At 47.3% G+C, this 22,718-nt stretch overlaps 1 protein-coding gene across 3 annotated transcripts in view; it reads right to left on the minus strand.

Moving 5' to 3' along the window:
- Positions 1-22,718, minus strand: part of cubn (cubilin (intrinsic factor-cobalamin receptor)) — a 403,204-nt gene that overhangs the window by 99,585 nt on the left and 280,901 nt on the right. For all 3 annotated transcript variants that reach the window (XM_068013312.1, XM_068013303.1, XM_068013322.1), the window contains exons 45-46: positions 22,314-22,539; positions 13,558-13,745 (exon numbers count right to left, since the gene is read on the minus strand). In XM_068013312.1, the coding sequence (XP_067869413.1) occupies positions 13,558-13,745; positions 22,314-22,539 (414 nt within the window). The remainder of the gene's footprint in view (positions 1-13,557; positions 13,746-22,313; positions 22,540-22,718) is intronic.

Consider the following 22,718-nt stretch of genomic DNA (forward strand, 5'->3'; position numbering starts at 1 on the left):
CTGCAGGAAGTCTAGTATGCCTCAACACTTTAGAGTATGGATAATGTCAGCCATGCCAAACATTTTTTGTAACAAGTTAAACAATCAAACAGTTTTTTTCAAAATTCGCTAGGTTCTGGTAAGGTTCCATCAGACTGAAAAGTATCAAATATAATCCCTCTATCCCAGAAGTGGGGGGAGGCAGAAAACAGGTAACTATAGGCCAGTTAGCTTGACGTCTGTCGTGGGGAAGGTGTTACAATCAATCATGAAAGAGGTTGTAGCTGGGCACTTAGAAAAATTCAAGGTAACCGTGAGTAGTCAGCATGGTTTTGCGAAAACGAAATCATGTTTAACCAATTTGTTGGACTTCTTTGAAGGAGTGACGTGCTGTGGATAAAGGGGAGCCCACTGACGTATTGTACTTGCATTTCCAGAAGGCATTTGACAAGGTGCCACATAAAAGGTTATTGCGTAAAATAGGAGCTCATGGTGGAGGGGGCGTAGGGCGTAACATATTGGCAAGGATAGAAAATTGACTGGCTGGCAGAAAACAGAGAGTATGCATAATTGGGTCCTTGTCTGATTGGCAGGATGTGACAAGTAGAGTCCTGTAGGGGTCTGTGCTGGGGCCTCAACTTTTTACAATTTATATCAATGACTTAGACGAGGGGAGCGGTGGCATGGTAGCTAAATTTGCAGATGACACAAAGATAGGTAGGGAAATATGTTGTGAAGAGGACATAAGGAGCTTGCAGATCGATATAGATAGGATGAATGAGTGGCCAAAAATCTGGCAGATGGAGTATAATGTGGGAAAATATGAAGTTGTTCACTTTGGCAGGAAGAATTAAAAAAAGCAGAGTATTTCTTAAACGGAGAACGACTGCAGAATTCCGACGTGCAGAGGGATTAAGGCGTTCCAGTGCCAGAATGGTTCTAAGGATGGAGGATTTTAGTTACAAGGTTAGGTTCAAAAAGCTGGGGTTGTTTTCCTTAGAACAAAGGAGATTGAGGGGAGATTTAATAGAAGTGTACAAGATTATGACCGACTTAGATAAATTAAACAAGGAAAAGCTGTTCCCATTAACAAATGGTACAAGGACTAGGGGACACAGATTGAAAGTATTGGGCAAGAGATGCAGGGGGAATATGAGGAAGCACTTTTTTTATGCAGCGGGTAGTAATGGCAGAAAAGGCAGAGTTGTAGGCGCAGGCAGGTAGTGCAGGAGTCCCCTGTGGCCATCCCTCTCTCAAACAGATATACCTCTTTGGATACTGTTGGGGGGAATGACCTCCCAGGGGAAAGCAGCAACAGCCAAGTTCGTGGCATCACGAAGGGCTCTGCTGCACAGCAGGGGAGGAAAAGGGGTGGAAGAGCTGTAGTGATAAGGGATTCTATCGTAAGGGGTGCAGATAGGAATTTCTGTGGATGCAAACATGACTCCAGAATGGTATGTTGCCTCCCCTGGTGCTAGGGTCAAGGATGTCACCGAGCAGCTGCAGGACATCCTAAAGGGGGAGGGGGAGCAGTCAGAGGTTGTGATACACATTGGTACCAATGACAGAGGTAGAAAGAGGGATGAAGTCCTGCAACAAGAATTTAGGGAGCTAGGTAGCAGATTAAAAAGCAGGACTTCAAAGGTTGTATTCTCTGGATTACTCCCTGTGCCATTTGCGAGCGAGTATAGGAATAGGAGGGTACAGCAGATGAATGCGTGGCTGAGGAGATGGTCCAGAAGGGAGGGTTTTAGGTTCCTGGATCACTGGGTCTGTTTCTGGCAAAGGCGGGACCTGTGCAAGGGTTGCACCTGAACCAGAACGGGACCAACATCCTTGCTGGGAGGTTTGCTAGTGCTGTTGAGGGGGGTTTAAACTAATTTGGCAGGGAGATGGGATACAGAGTGGAGGTACAGGAGGGGTGAGGCACAGCCAAATATAGAAGAGAATCAGTCTGGAAGGCAGAGCAAATATAGACCTGTTAAGGCACAAGTGGAAAATGTAAGGCTGCATTGCATATACTTTAATGCAAGGAGTCTTACTATTAAGGCAGATGAATTGAGGGCATTGATTAGCACATGGGATTATGATATTATTGCTATCACAGAGACATGGCTGAGGGAGGGGCAGGACTGGCAACTCAATATTCCAGGGTATAGAATCTTCAATTGTGATAGGGGATGGGATAAAAGAGGAGGTGGTGTTGCACTGTTGATCAAGGAGTCTATTACTGCAGTAAGAAGGGATAATATCTTAGAAGGTTCCTCAAATGAGGCCATATGGGTAGAATTTAAGAACAAAAAGGGGGCAATCACTTGGCTTGGCATGTACTACAGGCCTCCAAACAGTCAGGGAGAGATAAAGGAACAGCTATGCAGGCAAATCTCAGAGAGGTGTAAAAATAATAGGGTAATAATAGTAGGGGATTTCAACTTACCTAATATCAACTGGGATAGTGCAAAAGGCTTAAAGGGGGAGGAATTCTTAAAATGCATACAGGAGAGCTTTTTGAGCCAGTACGTAGAAAGTCCTACAAGAGAAGGGGCAGTACTGGACCTAATCCTAGGGAATGAAGCTGGACAAGTGGTAGAAGTATCAGTGGGAGAGCATTTCGGGGATAGTGACCATAACTCTAAGATGTAAGGTAGTTGTGGAAAAGGACAAAGACGGGCCAGAAATAAAGGTACTGAATTGGGGGAAGGCCGATTTCAATTTGATAAAACAGGATCTGGCCAAAGTGGACTGGGAGCAGCTACTTGTAGGAAAGTTTACATCAGGCCAGTGGGAGGCATTCAAAGAGGAAATAGTGAGAGTTCAGGGCCAACATGTTCTCATAACGGTGAAGGGTAGGACCAACAAGTCCAGGGAACCCTGGATGTCAAGGGATCTAGAGTATTGGATCTGGAAAACAAAAGGAGGCTTATGGCAGATTCGGAGCGCTGAAAACAGCGGAGGCATTAGAGGAGTATAGAAAGTGTCGGGGGGTACTTAAAAAGGTAATTAGCAGAGCGAAGAGGGGACATGAAAAAACATTGGCGGTCAATATAAAGGAAAATCCTAAGGGCATTTTATAAGTATATTAAGGGCAAGAGGATAACCAGGGAAAGAGTAGGGCCCATTAGGGATCAAAGTGACAATCTGTGTGTGGAGCCGGAGGACATAGGTGAGGTTTAAAATGATTACTTTTCATCTGTTTTTACTATGGAGAAGGATGATGTAGGTGTAGAGATCAGGGAAGGGGATTGTGATATACTTGAACATATTAACATTGAAAGGGAGGAAGTATTAGATGCTTTAGCGGGCTTAAAAGTGGATAAATCCCCAGGCCCAGATGAGATGTATCCCAGGCTGTTCTGTGAGGCAAGGGAAGAGATAGCAGGGGCTCTGACACAAATTTTCAAATCCTCTCTGGCCACAGGAGAAGTACCAGTGGATTGGAAGACAGCGAATGTGGTACCATTATTCAAGAAGGATAGCAGGGATAGACCAGGTAATTACAGGCCGGTGAGTCTAACCTCAGTGGTTGGGAAACTATTGGAAAAAATTCTGGGGGACAGGATTAATCTCCACTTGGAGAGGCATGGAATAATCAGGGATAGTCAGCATGGCTTTGTTAGGGGGAGATCATGTGTCACGAACTTGAATGAACTTTTTGAAGTGGTGACTAGATGTGTAGATGAGGTAAGGCAGTTGATGTAGTCTACATGGACTTCAGTAAGGCTTTGATAAGGTCCCACATGGGAGATTGGTTAAGAGGGTAAGAGCCCATGGGATCCAGGGCAATTTGGCAAATTGGATCCAAAATTGGCTTGGTGGCAGGAAACAGAGGGTAATGGTCGAGGGTTGTTTTTGTGAGTGGAAGCCTGTGACCAGTGGTGTACCACAGGAATCGGTGCACCACAGGGATCGGTGCTGGGACCCTTGCTGTTTGTCCTGTACATTAATGATTTAGACACGAACATAGGAGGTATAATAAGTAAGTTTGCAGATTACACAAAAATTGGTGGTATCGTAAATAGTGAGGAGGAAAGCCCTAGCTTACAGGATGATATAGATGGGCTGGTAAGATGGGTGGAGCAGTGGCAAATGGAATTTAATCCTGAGAAGTGTGAGGTGATGCATTTTGGTAAGACTAACAAGGCAAGGGAATATACAATGGATGGTAGGACCCTAGGAAGTACAGAAGGTGAGAGGGACCTTGGTGTACTCGTCCGTAGATCACTGAAGGCAGCAGCACAGGTAGATAAGGTGGTTAGGAAGGCATATAGGATACTTGCCTTTATTAGCCGAGGCATAGAATATAAAAGCAGGGAGGTTATGTTGGAGCTGTATAAAACGCTAGTTAGGCCACAGCTGGAGTATTGTGTACAGTTCTATAGGAAGGATGTGATTGCCCTGGAGAGGGTGCAGAGGAGACTCACCAGGATGTTGCCTGGGCTGGAGCATTTCAGCTATGAAGAGAGACTGAAAAGGCTAGGGTTGTTTTCCTTAGAACAGAGAAGGATGAGGGGGACATGACTGAGGTATACAAAATTATGAGGGGCATTGATAGGTTAGATAGAAAGAGACTTTTTCCCTTAGCGGAGGGGTCAATAACCAGTGGGCATAGGTTTAAGGTAAGGGGCAGGAGGCTATAGGGGATTTGAGGAAAAATGTTTTCACCCAGAGGGTGGTTGGAATCTGGAACGCACTGCCAGAAGTGATGGTAGAAACAGGAACCCTCACAACGTTTAAGAGGTATTTAGATGAGCACCTGAAATGCCATAGCATACAAGGCTACGGGCCAAGTGCTGGAAAATGGGACTAGAATAGTTAGGTGCTTGATGGCCAGCACAGACATGATGGGTCGAAGGGCCTGTTTCTGTGCTGTATAACTATGACGCTATGACCTGGAACTCACTGCCCACAAGCGTGATGGAAGAGGAGACAATCAATGACTTCAAGAAGAAGTTGGATGGTCACTTAAGAGAAATAGACTTGCTGGGCTATGGGCATCAAGTGAGACTGACTGCATAGCTCCATGGAGAGCCAGCATGGATTTGATGCCCTAAATGGCCTACTTCTGGGCTGTAAATGACTATTTATTCATCTAATCCCCTTGCAAGTGGCATTCTAGTGGTGAGAAAAAGAATTATTTGTGTATACAAGTAAAATACGTGTGTGTGAGAGAGAGAGAGAGAGATAGACAGAAATAGAGACAGACAGAACAAGAAGTCCAGTTTAGATTTTATAATACTAGACCCTCTGTAACCTGGCAAAGTCAACAACAGAGGTGAATGTTTTATCATAGAGTAAGCAATGTTCTACTCATATGCAGAAGCTGAACTGAATTCAAATTGCAGTAGACTCCTTCGGCCAGTGAGATTTGCATGGTTCATGGTTGTGATCTAGCAATCTTTAGTACTGACAGAATTGTCACAGTTTTGAATCGTAACTCTGGATGAGGGTGATCATGCAGTGGCCAGACCATTTGAATGCAGGAGAACTGGGGCCCATCCGATTGGAGGAGACAGGCGGGTGACAAGACACAAATGGCGTCGTTAGCTGAGATGTTCGCTGCTGGAGCCATATTTAAAGCATGGCCAGCCCTGCTTGAACTGCTGCTTCACTTGGCGAGTTTGATTCTGCTGTGCTGCTGACTGTAGACCCTATGCTGCTGATCACCCCCGGCTGGAGACCCTGTTCTGCTGATCACCCCCGGCTGGAGACCCTGTTCTGCTGAACACCCCCGGCTGGAGACCCTGTTCTGCTGATCACCCCCGGCTGGAGACCCTGTTCTGCTGATCACCACCCGGCTGGAGACCCTGTTCTGCTGATCACCCCCGGCTGGAGACCCCGTTCTGCTGATCACCACCCGGCTGGAGACCCTGTTCTGCTGATCACCCCCGGCTGGAGACCCTGTGCTGCTGATCACCCCCGGCTGGAGACCCTGTTCTGCTGATCACCCCCGGCTGGACACCCTGTGCTGCTCTGCTGCTGACTGTAGACTCTGTGCAGCTGCACTGCTGATCCCCCTGGCTGGAGACTCTGTACTGCTGACCCCTCTGGTTAGAAACGCTGTGCTGCTGACCCCCCTGGCTGGAGACCCTGTGCTGCTGACCCCCCTGGTTAGAAACACTGTGCTGCTGACCCCCCTGGTTAGAAACACTGTGCTGCTGACCCCCCTGGCTGGAGACCCTGTGCTGCTGACCCTCCTGGCTGGAGACCCGGTGCTGCTGACCCCCCTGGCTGGAGACCCTGTGCTGCTGACCCTCCTGGCTGGAGACCCGGTGCTGCTGACCCCCCTGGCTGGAGACCCTGTGCTGCTGACCCCCCTGGCTGGAGACTCTGTGCTGCTGACCGCCCTGGCTGGAGACCCTGTACTGCTGACCCCTCTGGTTAGAAACGCTGTGCTGCTGACCCCCCTGGTTAGAAACACTGTGCTGTTGACCCTCCTGGCTGGAGACCCGGTGCTGCTGACCCCCCTGGCTGGAGACCCTGTGCTGCTGACCCTCCTGGCTGGAGACCCTGTGCTGCTGACCCCCCTGGCTGGAGACCCTGTGCTGCTGACCCCCCTGGCTGGAGACCCGGTGCTGCTGACCCTCCTGGCTGGAGACCCTGTGCTGCTGACCCCCCTGGCTGGAGACCCGGTGCTGCTGACCCCCCTGGCTGGAGACCCGGTGCTGCTGACCCCCCTGGCTGGAGACCCGGTGCTGCTGACCCCCCTGGCTGGAGACCTGGTGCTGCTGACCCTCCTGGCTGGAGACCCGGTGCTGCTGACCCCCCTGGCTGGAGACCCTGTGCTGCTGACCCCCCTGGCTGGAGACCCTGTGCTGCTGACCCTCCTGGCTGGAGACCCTGTGCTGCTGACCGCCCTGGCTGGAGACCCTGTACTGCTGACCCCCCTGGTTAGAAACACTGTGCTGCTGACCCCCCTGGCTGGAGACCCTGTACTGCTGACCCCCCTGGCTGGAGACCCTGTACTGCTGACCCCCCTGGTTAGAAACACTGTGCTGCTGACCCCCCTGGCTGGAGACCCTGTACTGCTGACCCCCCTGGTTAGAAACACTGTGCTGCTGACCCCACTGGCTGGAGACCCTGTGCTGCTGACCCTCCTGGCTGGAGACCCGGTGCTGCTGACCCCCCTGGCTGGAGACCCTGTGCTGCTGACCCTCCTGGCTGGAGACCCTGTGCTGCCGACCCTCCTGGCTGGAGACCCTGTGCTGCTGACCCTCCTGGCTGGAGACCCTATGCTTCTGTGCTGCTGATCACCCCCTGGCTGGAGGCTCTGTGAAGCTGACTATATGGACTCTGTGCCCTGTTCTGCTGCCACTGCAACCCTCCCCCTCACCTGGAGACCCTGTACTGCTGTACTGCTGTACTGCTGACCAGGAGCCAAGAGGGACTGAGCCAGACAAAAGACACTGGATAGCCCCACAGTTCAGTGTGTCTTCCCTGTGGATTCTCTTCAAGTCTGTAAAGGAAAAGCGGGAGCTCTTCTTCCCAAGGGACGGCAGGAAGTGACCTTCCCAACTGACCAAGCAAGCCTGGACGGAGATCGCAGAGGAGGTCAGCAGCCCTGGGGGTCACCCTCCAAAGCTGGGTCCAGTGTCACAACAGAGTTTAAGACCTACTTCGCTCCGCCAAGGTGAATCCTCAATACCAGATGGCCCTTTCCGCCTGACTGTCAGGGTTGGTCCAGTACTGCACAGTCGCTGGCCCTCTTGAACAGGGCATTGGTTACCTCCTTGATGATGTGGTGGGCTGCTGCCTGGGAGACCCATGCATGTCCGCAGTGGATACCTGGAAAGAGCTGGAGGTGTAAAAGTTGAGTGCCATGGTGATCTTCAGGCCAATGGGCACTGGATGTCAACCAAAACCCATGGGTCGCAGCTCATTTTGCTATATGGCGCATAAGTCAGTGACGGCCTTCCTGGAGAGCTGCGGTCTGCACTGACAATGCCACATGGATATTTGGAGGTAAATTAGGTTCGTCTGTTATACAAGCTGCCATGGATAGGCTATTCTTGGTGCAGCTGGCTGCTGTCGCTCCCCTAATTGATCTTCACTGGCTTGCCCAGCCTGTGCCTGGCCCTGCCTCCCTCTAAGCCTCTGCTGCACAGCGTGGGTGTCTACAAAGACTGGGTGTCTGAGACCCATGCCAGCTGGTTGGTCCCCCTCCTACGCGCTGTCCCGAGAGAGAGAACCTTGCCTTTGGAACCTTTTCCTTGCCACTCCCCTCTGAACATGGGCTGCACGCCCTCTGCATCCACCCTTGCCGTGAGGGCTGCAGTGCTGTCGGGAAATGTTCGCCACTCCCCTCTGTTCCTCTCCCTGCATTCATCTAATGCTCCCCATGGCTGCTTTCCATAGGTGGCACTGAGGTCTCGCCTCGATACTGCCATTTAATCGGGTGGGGATCAGAAGGCACATGAGCCCCCTGCGCTGTTGATTAAATTCAAACTCTTTATGAAATCGAAGTGAGATCCGTGCAAAGACATATGAAGTACCTGCTCAGCAATTCAAATTGCAGTCCCACTGCATCATAGTGGCAACCCTGCCTTGGACCTTTCCCCCTGCAGACAAAATCTAGAACCGACGTTGGGTTCCTGGGCGGGCATGCCCCTCCTGATTTTTTGGCCCCCCCACTCATCCAATCCCGCTCCTGCTGGCTGGATGGAATTCTGGCCTATAAATGCACCACTTTATTTCTACTTTTGTAATCATGTAAGTTGTAATACACTGGGACTAACTCCAACACATACCATAAGAGTGTGAGTGACCGTTACATCTGAGCATACATTCCTTTGCAGTTATTAACGGATGAATTATTGAAAGGCTTTATAGCCCCTACTTGCACACCCTGTACCCTATATGGCATGGAGGTACTTTTCCTCTACTTTTTATTTTCAAACCTTGCACAAACTAATTAAGGCTATGCATTAACATGAGTGATTTGCACAGAATTCAAACAGAGATACTTTAAAATATTCCATAATCTTCCTTTAGCTTGTACTCTGTGGAACATAAACATTGATTCAAATTGTCTTTAGAATTATATTCAGTTTTTAAAATCTCCTTATTACCATTCTTTACTGGTTTTCCATTTTATACTGTTCCCCAACACAGCCTGGTGAAAGTTGGCAGTGGGCCCAGGATAGCAGTGGGAATAGCCCTGAGGTTTCCTGATGTAGAGTACCTAGTAGAGGCCTCCTCTCCCACTATATGGGCCTCAGCACCTAACTTTGTAAACCTACAAAATCTGCAGCCATTTTCACCTTCAGGCCTCTTCTGCCCCCTTACCTAATGTGGCAGATCTGGCGCTAAACTACAATCCCTACTGCAATACAATGCAATTTCCTTTACTTGTTGCAGCGAGCTCCCTCTTTGTGCCAGGAATCTAGCTGGGAGCCCGCCCGACATCATGTTTAAGTGACCTCAATGCAGGAAAATGTGTCAAGGTTCCAGGGAACTGGACAGGTGGGTGTTCCAATGGTACCCCATTGATAGAGGGAAATCCAGTCCATAGAACTTTTGATTGCCTGGGTCTTGTGATCTATAATTTTTTAAAACCAATTTTCAGCTTTAAATGAAATCCTTGCAAAAACTAATTTATTCAAGTACAGAATCAATCGGATTGTTCGTTTTCCATTTTTAGTTTCTGACCTGTTACCAATACCTTATTTTTGAAATATCTTTTCAGGAGCTGATTTATATTAGGGTACAGTTCTTTGTATGCCAGAAAGTCTCTGGTACCTTGTGTAAGTAACCATGCTTCATATATGTGTTGGTACTGAGGCTCCAAAATCCTGGTGATCTGCTCTGGGTTGTCTCAGACCCAGCTGGTAACCCTTTCCCAATATCAGTGGCTGGGGTCATTTACATTGTTAATGCTTGCTGCTAGCATCTACATGGGTGTATCAGGTGTCAGTCATGGCTCATTTGGTAGCGCTCTCACCTGTGAGTCAGGAAATAGTGGGTTCAATGCACACTCCAGAGATGTGAGGGCAAAAATCTAGGTTGTCATTTCAGTGCAGTACTGAGGGAGTGGTGCACTGTCAGAGGTACTGGGCTGGATTTTCATTATGGAGGCATAAACAGGAACCGGGTCTAGTTTGGGGTCAGAAATCTGTCTCCTGTTGGAAGTTGATACAGATTGTAATTTTCAAGTGGGTAAGCCCTTATTTGGTATGGAGATGGGTTTCCTGTTCTCTTAGAGCCCGTGGGATGAAAATGGCAGTGGATTAGATCAAACGTGGGGCTCATGTAGACTTCCACAGCAGACATCACTGAGGACGCTGGTTGTCCAGAGAGAGAGAGATCTGCCTTCCACAGCACCAGCAGGAAGTGAAATGTCACAGGGCAGCTGGAGGCCAGGCACTAGGGGTAGGACAGACCCTCTCTTTATCGATGCCCACCTGGATCTAATGCTGGAGGACATGAGGGAAAGGAGGGAAATCCTCTTCCTGGAGGGTGACAGGAGGAGGCCACCTCATCGTACAGCAGGGGCACCTCTCTGTTCAGTGTTATCGCCCTCTGCCCCCTCTTCCTCATCCTCTCTTACCCCCTGCTCCTCCCCCGATGAGCTATCTCCTTCCAGAGCCTCACTGTCCTCAAGGTCCACACCTCTCTCAAGGGCCATATTATGGAGAGTGCAGCAGACGACCACAATGACTGAGACCCTTGCAGCAGGGTATTGGAGGGTGCCAACCAACCGGTCCAGGCACAAGAATCGCATTTTCAGAAACCTGATGGCCTAATCAATAGTTGGCCTGCTGAGCAGGTGGCATTGGTTGTTTCGCCTCTGTGCTTCTGTTTGGAGACCCCATAGAGGGGTCAGTAGCCATCTCTTTAAGGGATTTCCCTTGTCCTCTTGGATCCATCCATGCACGTTGGGAGATGGCGTGAAATGCCAAGGCAGTCTGGACTGGTGGAGGATGAAGGAACCTTGGCAGCTGCCAGGAAAATGAGCGCACATATGGAAGAAGCTCTTGTTGTGGTTGCAGACCAGTTAGATGTTGAGGAAGTGGAAGCCCTTCCTGTTGATGAATCTCACTGGATGGTCACTGGGTGCCTTGATGGCCACATGGGCGCACGTGATGATGCCCTGTACCTGGTGGAATCCAGCGCTTGAGGCTGAACCCAATGCCGTCTGTGTCTGCACAGACACATCTGTGTCAAAATGGATGTAGTTCCTGCCCTTCTGAAAATTGCCTGGGACCTGTCTGATGAGCTGCTGATGGTGAGATACCACCTTGTTCCACAGTTGATCCCTGGAGTGACCCGGTTGCATAGAAGTTTAGGGAGATGGAGACCTTGTCGGCTGCAGGTAAGGGACTGCTATGAGGGCCGTGAGGCCTCAAGTCATTGTGGATCAGAGCACACAGGGCTGAGACCATCAGCTTGGATAGGTGCAGGCTCCTATGGCACTGGCGCTTTGTCATTTGCAGGGAACTGGCTCTTGGGATGTGCACCCGATGTCTTGGGTAGCGCTTTCCTCCCCTTGCAGCCCCTCCGCCCCTCAGTGCTCCTATGACCCCCTGCTGTCCAGGATATTGCATCTTCTGCAGCTCATCCTGGCTGCTCTGTCCAATGTCAGACTAGCCTGTTTCCATCTGAACTCCCTCAGCTGGGCTTTGTGCATTCACCAGGTCTTCCCCCTGCAAACCCCAGCTGCCCTACTGATGCCAGCAGCCTCACATCCCTCTCCAGTTTCCTGCCACTCCGCACTGAGAAAAGCCAGTCTTACAGCTGCAGCAATGGCCAATCTGTGACACTTTTGAAGCAGCTAAGCTTTTTTTTGGACCTCTGCAGTCTTTTAATCAGCCCTTCCCACAGCCCTCCCCACAGCCCTCATGCCCCGCCCCCCCCCACTGCTGTGTTCACATCTTCAACACCATGTCGTGTACCCCCCACCAAGGCATCTTCCATGTTCCGAGCCTTTGTAAATTAAAACCTGCTATTGACAAGCTGTTAATGAGCTCTTCAATGAGCTCAACGGGCTATGAATTGGAAACGTGAGCCAAACCCATTCCCTCACTGCCAACATCCCTTTAAAAATGGTGCCATATTCCAGAGGCGGCGGGTCCCAGTGCTGATCTCCAAGAACGCGATATTCAAATCGCACTCACCTCCATACCGCACTCAGTGAGCTTTAAAATTCCAGCCCACTGTCTTTCAGATAACAGATGATGTTAAACAGAGGCCCTCTCAAGTGGGCACAAAAAATACCATGGTACTATTTTGAAGAAGAGCACAGGAGTTTTCCCTTGTGTCCTGATTAACAATTATCTCTCAACCAACATCACTAAAACAGATTATCTGGTCATTATCATATTGCTTTTTTTTACCTTGCTGTGCGTAAATTGTCTACTGCATTTCTCCACTGGGATCAATTACCTTTGTTTTCTAAAGATTTGTAGCCTTCAAAGGAACTTATCTGAGACAAGAGGAATTCCTGCGACAGCCTGGGCACACCCCCTGAAATGACCGATTGACATACCGGGTTGGTGTAAGATTCAGAGATGGCATCCTGGCTAGAATTTAAATGCCCAGTTTAAATGGGGAAAAATTCTAACAAAACCAGTTTCCGCACTCCCCAGCACCTCAGAAAGCTTTCCAACTTCTCCAGTTCCAGGAATTGCAAGGCTTAAGTGTAGGCAAAACATGGTGAAGGGGTAGTGGAGTCAGAGCCCAATCAATGTGTTCCAGCCTAACATTAACATGAGTATTTTCCAGCAGGGTGAAAAAATCCTGGCCTATTTTAAAGTCCCGATTTTAGCCTTCTGCAGATGATAAGAACAGGGTGCGCAAGGGCTACAGCAGTTTGCCATTCACCATCTTCCCGCTCTCGCACTGTGTGCCATTTTAGCAGGCACATTTTGGTCAGCATTAAACCTTCAATGAGACACAAACATCAAAGTCTGATGACATCAACCAAACCCCAACGCTATTTCAACTTCTTGTTGTGAAGTTTGTACCTCAGCAGGAAATTCAGCACTAAAGAGAAGCAGGCCAAGAAGAGCACAGAGTAGATAAGTGATTTTTATTTTGTTAAATTTCCCTTTTTGGCTTTCGCAAGGAAAGCTAAGATCGCCCCAGCCCCGAATCTCTCCCCATACCGTTCCTATGTTCTACTTACCTGACTGGCAGAGACCACCCGCGGGACCCCAGCTGTGGCCTCCTGCCACGCTGGCATAACCCCCGCCCACCTGCCTCATCATTGCTGTTGGTTTGGGTGGGAATCAAACTTGATGTATTTGATCAAAACCTGATGGTTAAAACGTCCTTGGCCTCATGTCGATGAGCTTATACCTCAAACTGCCAACTCCACGCTCATCGCTAACCCCAAGTTAAAATTGAGGCTTAAATCTCCTTGTGATGCTGAGATCAGTATAAGTACCCCTACTGCCATCCTGACTGAGATTAGCAAACACAGAAAAACCAGGACTTGGCCCTGGGAACTTGTGCCTCTCTACGGTTCGTTGCAGCAATAGACAGTATATTTATGCACTGAATGTGGCGGGGGAGGGCGTTTGAATTCATTATTTTTAATCTCGTCAGGCTAAAATACAAACATATGTTTCTTAAGACACTAACCTTAACATAGCTGGTCCCACAGTTATTGGTACTGTCTGGAATCTGGAAATTCTCATCAAAAGTGATTTCAAGGTGTTTGCTTTCATGGGCTATAATCTTCCAAATACATTCGCTATTTTCAGGAAAATTCTGGGGCCAGTTTGGTGATTTAAAAGAGCCGCTGTCTGAATGGAAAATGCCACCACAGGCTATAAGAAAGGAAATATATTTGTATTTAGGATTGCCAACGCTTGATTATAAAACCTGTAGAGGACTTATTCATATCATAAGCAAAATACTGAGGATGCTGGAAATCTGAAATAAAAACAGAAAATACTGGAAACAGTATGTCAGGCAGCATCTGTGGAGAAGGAAACAGGATTAACATTTCAGGTTGATGAACTGGCAATAGTACAGAAGACCTGTGCTCCTGAACTTGCCGCACCCCTAGCCAAGCTGTTCAAGCACAGCTACAACACTGACATTTACCCAGCAATGTGGAAAATTGCCCAGGTATGTCCTGTACACAAAAAACAGGACAGGTCCACCCCAGCCAATTACCATCCCATCAGTCTACACACAATCATCAGTAAAGTGATGGAAGGTGTCATCAACAGTGCGATCAAGCAGCACTTGCTTAGCAATAACATGCTCAATAACACTCAGTTTCGGTTCCACCAGGGCCACTCAGCTCCTGACCTCATTACAGCCTTGGTTCAAACATGGATAAAAGAGCTGAACTCAAGAGGTGAGGTGAGAGTGACTGCCCTTGACATCAAGGCAGCATTTGACCGAGTATGGCATCAAGGAGCCCTAGAAAAACTGGAGTCAATGGGAATTGGGGGAAAACTCTCCCCTGGTTGGAGTCGTACGTGACGCAAAGGAAGATGGTTGTGGTTGTTGGAGGTCAATCATCTCAGCTCCAGGACATCACTGCAGGTGTTCCTCAGGGTAGTGTCCTAGGCCCAACCATCTTCAGCTGCTTCATCAATGACCTTCCTTCAATCATAAGGTCAATTATAAGGGGATGTTCGCTGATGATTGCACGATGTTCAACACCATTTGCGAGTCCTCAGATACTGAAGCAGTCCATGTAGAAATGCAGCAAGACCTGGACAGTATCCAGGCTTGGGCTGATAAGTGACAAGTAACATTCACGTCACACAAGTGCCAGGCAATGATCATCTCTAACAAGAGAGAATCTAACCATCTCCCCTTGACATTCAATGGCATTATCATTGCTGAATCCCCCACTATCAACATCCTGGGGGTTACCATTGACCAGAAACTGAACTGGAGTAGCCATACAAATACCGTGGGTACAAGAGCAGGTCAGAGGCTAGGAATCCTGTGGCGAGTAACTGACCTCCTGACTCCCCAAAGCTTGTCCACCATCTACAAGGCACGAGTCAGGAGTGTGATGGAATACTCTTCATTTGCCTGGATGGGTGCAGCTGCAACAACACTCCAGAAGCAAGACACCATCCAGGACAAAGCAGCCTGCTTGATTGGCATCCCATCCATAAACATTCACTCCCTTCGCCATTGACGCATAGTGGCAGCAGTGTGTAACATCTACAAGATGCGCTGCAGCAATGCACTAAGGTTTCTTAGACTGCACCTTCCAAACCCACGACCTCTACCACCTAGAAGGACAAGGACAGCAGATGCATGGGAACACTACCACCTGCAAGTTCCCCTCCAAGCCACACACCATCCTGACTTGGAACTATATCGCCATTCTTTCAATGTCGCTGGGTCAAAATCCTGGAACTCCCTTCCTAACAGCACTGTAGGTGTACCTACCTCACATGGACTGCAGCAGTTCAAGGCGGCAGCTCACCACCACCTTCTCAAGGGCAATTAGGGATGTGCAATAAATGCTGGCCCAGCCAGCGACGCCCACATCCCATGAACAAATAAATAATTTTTTTTAACGTTAGGAGATTTAACAGTTTATAAGCAATGAAAGAGTCAAGGAAAGTATTGGTATGGGTGAGGGGAGAAAAGAACAAACGGGAAAGGTCTGTGATTGGGGGGTAAAAGTGTAGTGGGCTACTTAAAAAAGTAATTAGGTGAAGAGGGGACATGAAAAAACACTGACAGACAAGATAAAGGAAAATCCTAAGGCTTTTTATAAGTATATTAAGGGCAAGAGGATAACCAGGGAAAGAGTAGGGCCCATTAGGGACCAAAGTGTCAATTGTGTGGAGGCGGAATACATAGGTGAGGTTTAAAATGATTACTTTTCATCTGTGTTAACTATGGAGAAGGACGATGTAGGTGTAGAGATCAGGGAGGGGGATTGTGATATACTTGAACATATTAGCATTGAAAGGGACGAAGTATTAGCTGTTTTAGCGGGCTTAAAGGTGGATAAATCCCCAGGCCCAGATGAGATGTATCCCAGGCTATTATGTGAGGCAAGGGAAGAGATAGCAGGGGCTCTGACACAAATTTTCAAATCCTCTCTGGCCACAGGAGAGGTACCAGTGGATTGGAAGACAGCGAATGTGGTACCATTATTCAAGAAGGGTAGCAGGGAGAAACCAGGTAATTACAGGCTAGTGAGTCTAACATCAATGGTAGGGAAACTATTGGAAAGAATACTGAGGGACAGAATTAATCTCCACTTGGAGAGGCAGGGATTAATCAGGGATAGTCAGCATGGCTTTGTCAGGGGGAGATCATGTCTAACTAACTTGATTGAATTTTTCGAGGCAGTGACTAGATGTGTAGATGAGGGTAAAGCAGTTGATGTAGTCTACTTGGACTTCAGTAAGGCTTTTGATAAGGTCCCACATGGGAGATTGGTTAAGAAATAAGAGCCCATGGGATTCAGGGCAATTTGGCAAATTGAATCCAAAATTGACTTCGTGGCAGGAGGCAGAGGGTGATGGTCGAGGGTTGTTTTTGCGAGTGGAAGCCTGTGACCAGTGGTGTACCACAGGGATCAGTGCTGGGACCCTTGCTGTTTGTACTGTATATTAATGATTTAGATGTGAATATAGGAGGTATGATCAGTACGTTCGCAAATGACGCGAAAATTGGTTGGGTCATAAATAGTGAGGAGGAAAACCTTAGATTGGAGGACGATATAGATGGGCTGGTAGGATGGGCAGAGCAGTGGCAAATGGAATTTAATCCTGAGAAGTGTGAGGTGATGCATTTTGGGAGGACTAACAAGGCAAGGGAATATGCAATGGATGGTAGGACCCTAGGAAGTACAGAGGGACCTTGGTGTACTTGTCCATAGATCATTGAAGGCAGCAGCACAGGTAGATAAGGTGGTTAGGAAGGCATATGGGATACTTGCCTTTATTAGCCGAGGCATAGAATATAAGAGCAGGGAGGTTATGATGGAGCTGTATAAAACTGGAGTATAAAGCTGGAGTACTGTGTCCAGTTCTGGGCACCACACGATAGGAAGGATGTGATTGCCCTGGAGAGGGTGCAGAGGAGATTCACCAGGCTGGGCTGGAGCATTTCAGCTATGAAGAGAGACTGAAAAGGCTAGAGCTGTTTTCCTCAGAGCAGAGAAGGCTTAGGGGGGACATGATTGAGGTATACAAAATTATGATGGGCATTGATAGGTGAGATAGGAAGAAACTTTTCCCCTAGCGGAGGGGTCAATAACCAGGGGGGATAGATTTAAGGTAAGCAGCAGGAGGTTTAGAGGGGATTTGAGGACAAAAAATTTCACTCAGAGGGTGGTTGGAATCTGGAACGCACTGCCTGAAGAGGTGGTAGAGGCAGGAACCCTCACAACTTCGATGAACACCTGAAATGCCATAGCATACAAGGCTATGGGCCAAGTGCTGGAAAATGGGACTAGAATAATTAGGTGCTTTATGGCCGGCACAGACACGATGGCCCGAGGGCCTGTTTCTGTGCTGTATAACTCTATGACTCTATAGGATGGAGAATAGGAGTGATTAAATGACAAAAGGGATGATGATGCAATTTAAAAGGCGTTGGTAATGGGCCAAGCAAAGTAACAAAAGGTGCGTCCAGAGGACGTGCAAATGATAACTACCAGCACCTGCTATCTGAGGTGGTTATGAGGTGAAATTGTTGAACTCAATGTTGAGGTCAGAGGCTGTAAAGTACCTAATTGAAAGATAAGGTGCTGCTCCTTGAGCTTGAGTTGAGCTCTAAAAGGGGATTTTTTCCCCTATAGCTATTTCTCATTAACTGAAGGGAGATGCAGCAGTGTAAGTGTGTACCATATGCACAATTTGCCAGCATACATCAATAGGATTCTCACAGTGCTAGTGGAAGGATATACATATAATTGCATAGAATATACAGCACAGAGAACAGGCCAGTTGGCCCTATCAGTCCATGCTGATATTTATGCTCCAATCAAGTCTCCTCCCATCCTTCCTCATTTAACTCCCTAGGAGATACATCCCCTCCTTTCCATCCGGTAAAATTGTGTTTGAATATTGGATTTTTTTTTTAGTTGCGAGAGCTAGTCAGTTTGAGAGACTGAAAGAACGGAGAGAATGTTAACAAGAGAGAATGTTATTTTGCTTAGTGTCTTTCGTTATGCTGTAAACTGATTCCTGAACATTTCTTCTCTAAACAAAAAACAGACTAGAACTGAATTCTGAAAGCTTTCCAGGTACACATTTCACAAAAACAATGGCAATTATGCACAACTGTACTTTGGTTTTACTTTAAGAATAAAAGCATTCCAATTAATGCAGATGGGATTTTGGAAGATTTTTTGAGCAAAAAATAAATAAATTCCTGGCACCTGTGCTTCAACCACAGTACCAAACAACAGGTAACAAAAAAGTAGGTGCATACTTTTGACAGGGTCAGTGTGACAACACTGCAGAGATTTCAAATTGCAACTTCTTAGTAAGAGGTAAATAGGCATGTAACATTGTCTAAGTATGAAGTTGGTCATTTGGAATAATTTGTTTTGCATTGCACAATTTTTGTAAGCATCCTTAATTACGGTTCAAAGAAAATGTTCTGATAATATTATGAAACGAATAAGAAATTTAGGTTGCTAATATAGGGCTGGATTTTCAGTCCAGGGTCAGGAACCGGAAGTCGGGACCAGTTCTGAGTCACGGCCTGTTCCAAACATGCCCAACTGGATTTTTACAGGGCCTTGCAGACCAATTACTAGCAGGGAGTGGGTTCACCATCCAATTAAGCTCAGTGGGCTGGCTCCCAAGGCTGGAGGGCCAAGGAGGGGACCTCCTGCACTGACACATTGGTAGCACCACTGATTGAGGTAGGAACTGCTGATTCATGATGGGGGTTGGTGTGTGGGAGTGGAAAAAGAGAGAGAGGGAGAGAGAGAGAGAGAGAGAGAGTTCGCCTCAACATGGAGGCACCCTCTGAAGAAGTCATCAGTTTTTAAAATATAAAATGGCCACAGGTGCCTGGCTGTGATTGTGATGGGGCGACCCCTTCTCAGGACGGCTGGCGTCCGCATCTGTGGCCTGGCAGCCTTGACTGGTGGGGGTGGGAGGGTCCCTTGCAGGATGAAGCGCAGCCCCCGCAATCTTTCCTGATGTGAACTGACATGGTTGCCAGGCCGTGGTCCAAGCCAATGTCTCTTGCCTGCATTGCCAACTGGATATCTCAGTTGTAATAGTACTTGCTCCTTTGGCATGTGATCTATTGTAAGACTCACAAGAAAACAAGTAATATCCAAAGAAGATGTGGGTTTTTATTATAACTTAACTGCAACAGGAGCCATACCAATACAGAGCTTACTCTGTCAGGCTACACACACAACTCCCTGGTCATGTGTGACGCAACATCACTTCCTCCAGTGACTTGCACTTACAGCTTCTTAAGGTGGTCATCTCTTAAGGTCGTCCCACAACATCAGTCGGCGCAGGAACGCCGACCCTGAAGCGGACACTCCAAAAATGGCTCGGGTTGGGAATTGTTTTTATTATTATTCATTTCATGGGATGTGGGTGTCGCTGGCAAGCCCAACATTTGTTTCCCATCCGTAATTGCCCTGGACAAGGTGGTGGTGAGCTGCCTTCTTGAACTGCTGCATTCCCTGGGGTGCAGGTACACCCACAGTGCTGTTCGGGAGGGAATTCCAGGATTTTGATCCCGCAACAGTGAAGGAACGACAGTATATTTCCAAGTCAGGATGATGTGTGGCTTGGAGGGGAACTTGCAAATGGTGGTGTTCCCACACATTTGCTGATCTTGTCCTTCTAGGTGGAAGAGGTGGTGGGTTTGGAAGGTGCTGTCGAAGGAGCCTTAGTGAGTTGTTGCAGTGCATCTTGTATCTTGTATCTTGTGCGTCAGTGGTGGAAGGAGTGAATGGTTAAGGTGGTGGATGGGGTGACGATCAAGCGCCCTTTGTCCTGGATGGTGTTGAGCTTCCCGCGTTTTGTTGGAGCTGCACTCATCCAGGCAAGTACAGAGTATTCCATCAGATTTCTGACTTGTGCCTTGTAGATGGTGGACAGGCTTTGGGGAGTCAGGAGATGTGTTACTTGCCACAAAATTCCCAGCCCTGGCCACAAGTCAACACGATGCCCAGCTGCGTGAAGTTGCAGGCCTGTCCTCTTCCGATCCTGACACTGAGCTGCTTTCATAACCTAGCCCATGGTCAACATAGTAGTCTTTTAGTTAGAAAATCTAGGTGAAAAGCCATTGCCCATAGTGCAGGATGCCATTAAGTTTGAAAAGCATAAGAGAGCAGTATGAATTACAATAATGGCAATGGTGGGTCAGCTTTGTGAATGCTTGAGTGGAGTTGAAGTTCAAATTCCAAAAACATGGGGCTGGATTTTCAGCCCCCACAGGGGCCAGGATTGGAGGTGGACAGAAGCTAAATGTAGCCCCGTTGGCTGGCCTGCCGGTTCCCTGGCTCCATCCCGCTTCTAGGCCATTTGTGCGAAGGCGGGATCGGGGGGTGGCAGCAGGGCTACCACCTGCATATGGCAGGTAGCCAAAATGGATCATTAGGAGCCTATTGAGGGCTATTAAAGGAGGCCTAGAGGCCTCACTGCCTGCCTGGATTCAGGAGCAGCCACAGGCCACTGTGTGGAATGGTTGCCCCCCACAGTGGTGGCCTGGCTGCAAAACCCATGTTTTAATTTAAATTTTAAAAAGTTAGACAGAGGGCGTCTCCATCTTTAAGCACCCTCTCCCTTACCTACCTTCCATTGCAGTTGCTGCTTCTTTTATGCTGGAAAGCCTCTGATTGGTCCTCTAGCTTCAAGAGCCCGCCCACCGTCCTTAATTGGACGGCGAGCCCATCTCCTGGCCAATTAAGAGGGCGCAGCCTTGAAATCACAGTTAGTGAATGTTCCCCACCCCCACCCCACCTCTGGGGGCGGGTTCGGGACCTGGAAACAGTCCTGACTTCTGTTTCCCACCCCCAGAGGAAAATCCTGCCCATGAAGTCTGTCTGCAATTTCTGTAATTAAAGCTAATCACTCAACACAAGAACAAAAAGACTTACATTTGGAGAGCGCAATATGAATGCAGAAGACTGGTAAACAAGATCAAAGATATGCACAGGAGAAAATATATATTGTGTATGAATTACTCGTTTAGAGATTATGACATTTAGAACTCCATTTTTGCTGACAGCCCACCTCTAACAAGATTATTACTGCTGCAGATATTGCATGTTCTGCTGTCGACTATATTTTTAGGCCATTTTATTTTTCTATTGTGTTTTATTTCCCTAAATGGAAGAATGCCAGAATGGAAAATAACAGGAAGCTGTCCTCAGTTTATTGGTAACAGTTGCCTCTATCAATCCCTGCAGGGCAAGGGTTGAATTTGTCATAAAACTTATATTGATTTAACAGATTAAAAGGGGACATTAAAGAACTGTACCAACTAAGTGGAATCAATCTTTGTGCATCTTTATTTTATGCCACTTTACAATAATTAAGATTGAAAAAAACTACATAGCAAATGTTACATAATGGATAAATGGGGCATTTTTAAAAGTAGCAGCAAAACAATCATGGCAGAGGTAAGTTCCACTGGTTCTAAGTTTAATTCAAATAGGTTTATACTGATTAGGTTAATTAATGCCAAACTTATGTTTCAAACACAAAAGTTATTTGAGAATATAGAGCACTTCCAATGTGATTTTCCAGCAGTCAGGCATTTTCAAGAGTAAATGTACTAGATGCCATGAATGGTCTTAAAAGTGCTTTGAGATTTTCCAAAATATGTTTATAATACAAGTTTTAACCATCAGAGAATAGTGTACTGCACAGTCTGGTAAATAATTTTCTAATGACCAACAGTTTAAAATGTGAGATTGTGGCTGAATGATTACTGAACTATGATGTAATTTTGCTGAAAATAAACCCGAGTTGGGAGCTTGTCCAGATGCCACAAATGTGAACAATATGTTGAAACAGGCTGGAGATTTACTCATCTCAGTGTTACTGTACTGAGAAAGAATTGTTCCTTGCTTACTGGGACTTTCTACTTGCATATTTTACTCAGTCGGGCAGGTGTTGTCTGTTTCATTAATAACAAATAAGAAAAGAGTAGAACATTGTCTTATTAAGCTGGACATGTAATTTTACAGTCAAATTTAAAGCAAAGATAAATGGCGGATGATTAAATGGACTGCTAATGATAACTGCACCACATATATAGGGTTATATCAGGAACCTACAGTTGTTCTGCTCAATAATTGTCAACTAAATCAAGCACTTGGAACTGAATGCGACTAACAAGGATTTAGAAAACAGTTTGCAGTAAATTTCAGAAATGTTAACTACTTCCATCAAAATGTTTTCTCTTACCTGCCGAATCAGACATCCATGTGGCATAGAAACCACCATGCTGCACGCTGTGGCTAGAGCTAAAGATGATGAACAATTTGTTTGAACCAGATTTAATCGTCTCAGGTAAGGTGGTTCCACAGTATTGACCTATGATTGGCGAGCTGAAGGACCCACCATTCATGATTGTAACAGAATCCCAGTCACAAGTCAAATGAGGCTCTAAGTCGAAGTAAATGAAGTTCAGCTGTGAACAGAAAAACATAGGTAATGCAAAAATTATAGAGTACTAGTGAATCTTCGATGACATTGCTTATGGTTAGTGGGAGGAGGTGGCAGTGGAGAACTTCCTGGGTCATCTACCAGGGTAGGCCTGCTTCTGGTGTGCCTATAGCCCATTGGTATTGCTAGGGGAAGGAAAAATGT

Source organism: Heterodontus francisci, chromosome 2 (assembly GCF_036365525.1).
Source record: "Heterodontus francisci isolate sHetFra1 chromosome 2, sHetFra1.hap1, whole genome shotgun sequence".
NCBI classification, from domain to species: domain Eukaryota; kingdom Metazoa; phylum Chordata; class Chondrichthyes; order Heterodontiformes; family Heterodontidae; genus Heterodontus; species Heterodontus francisci.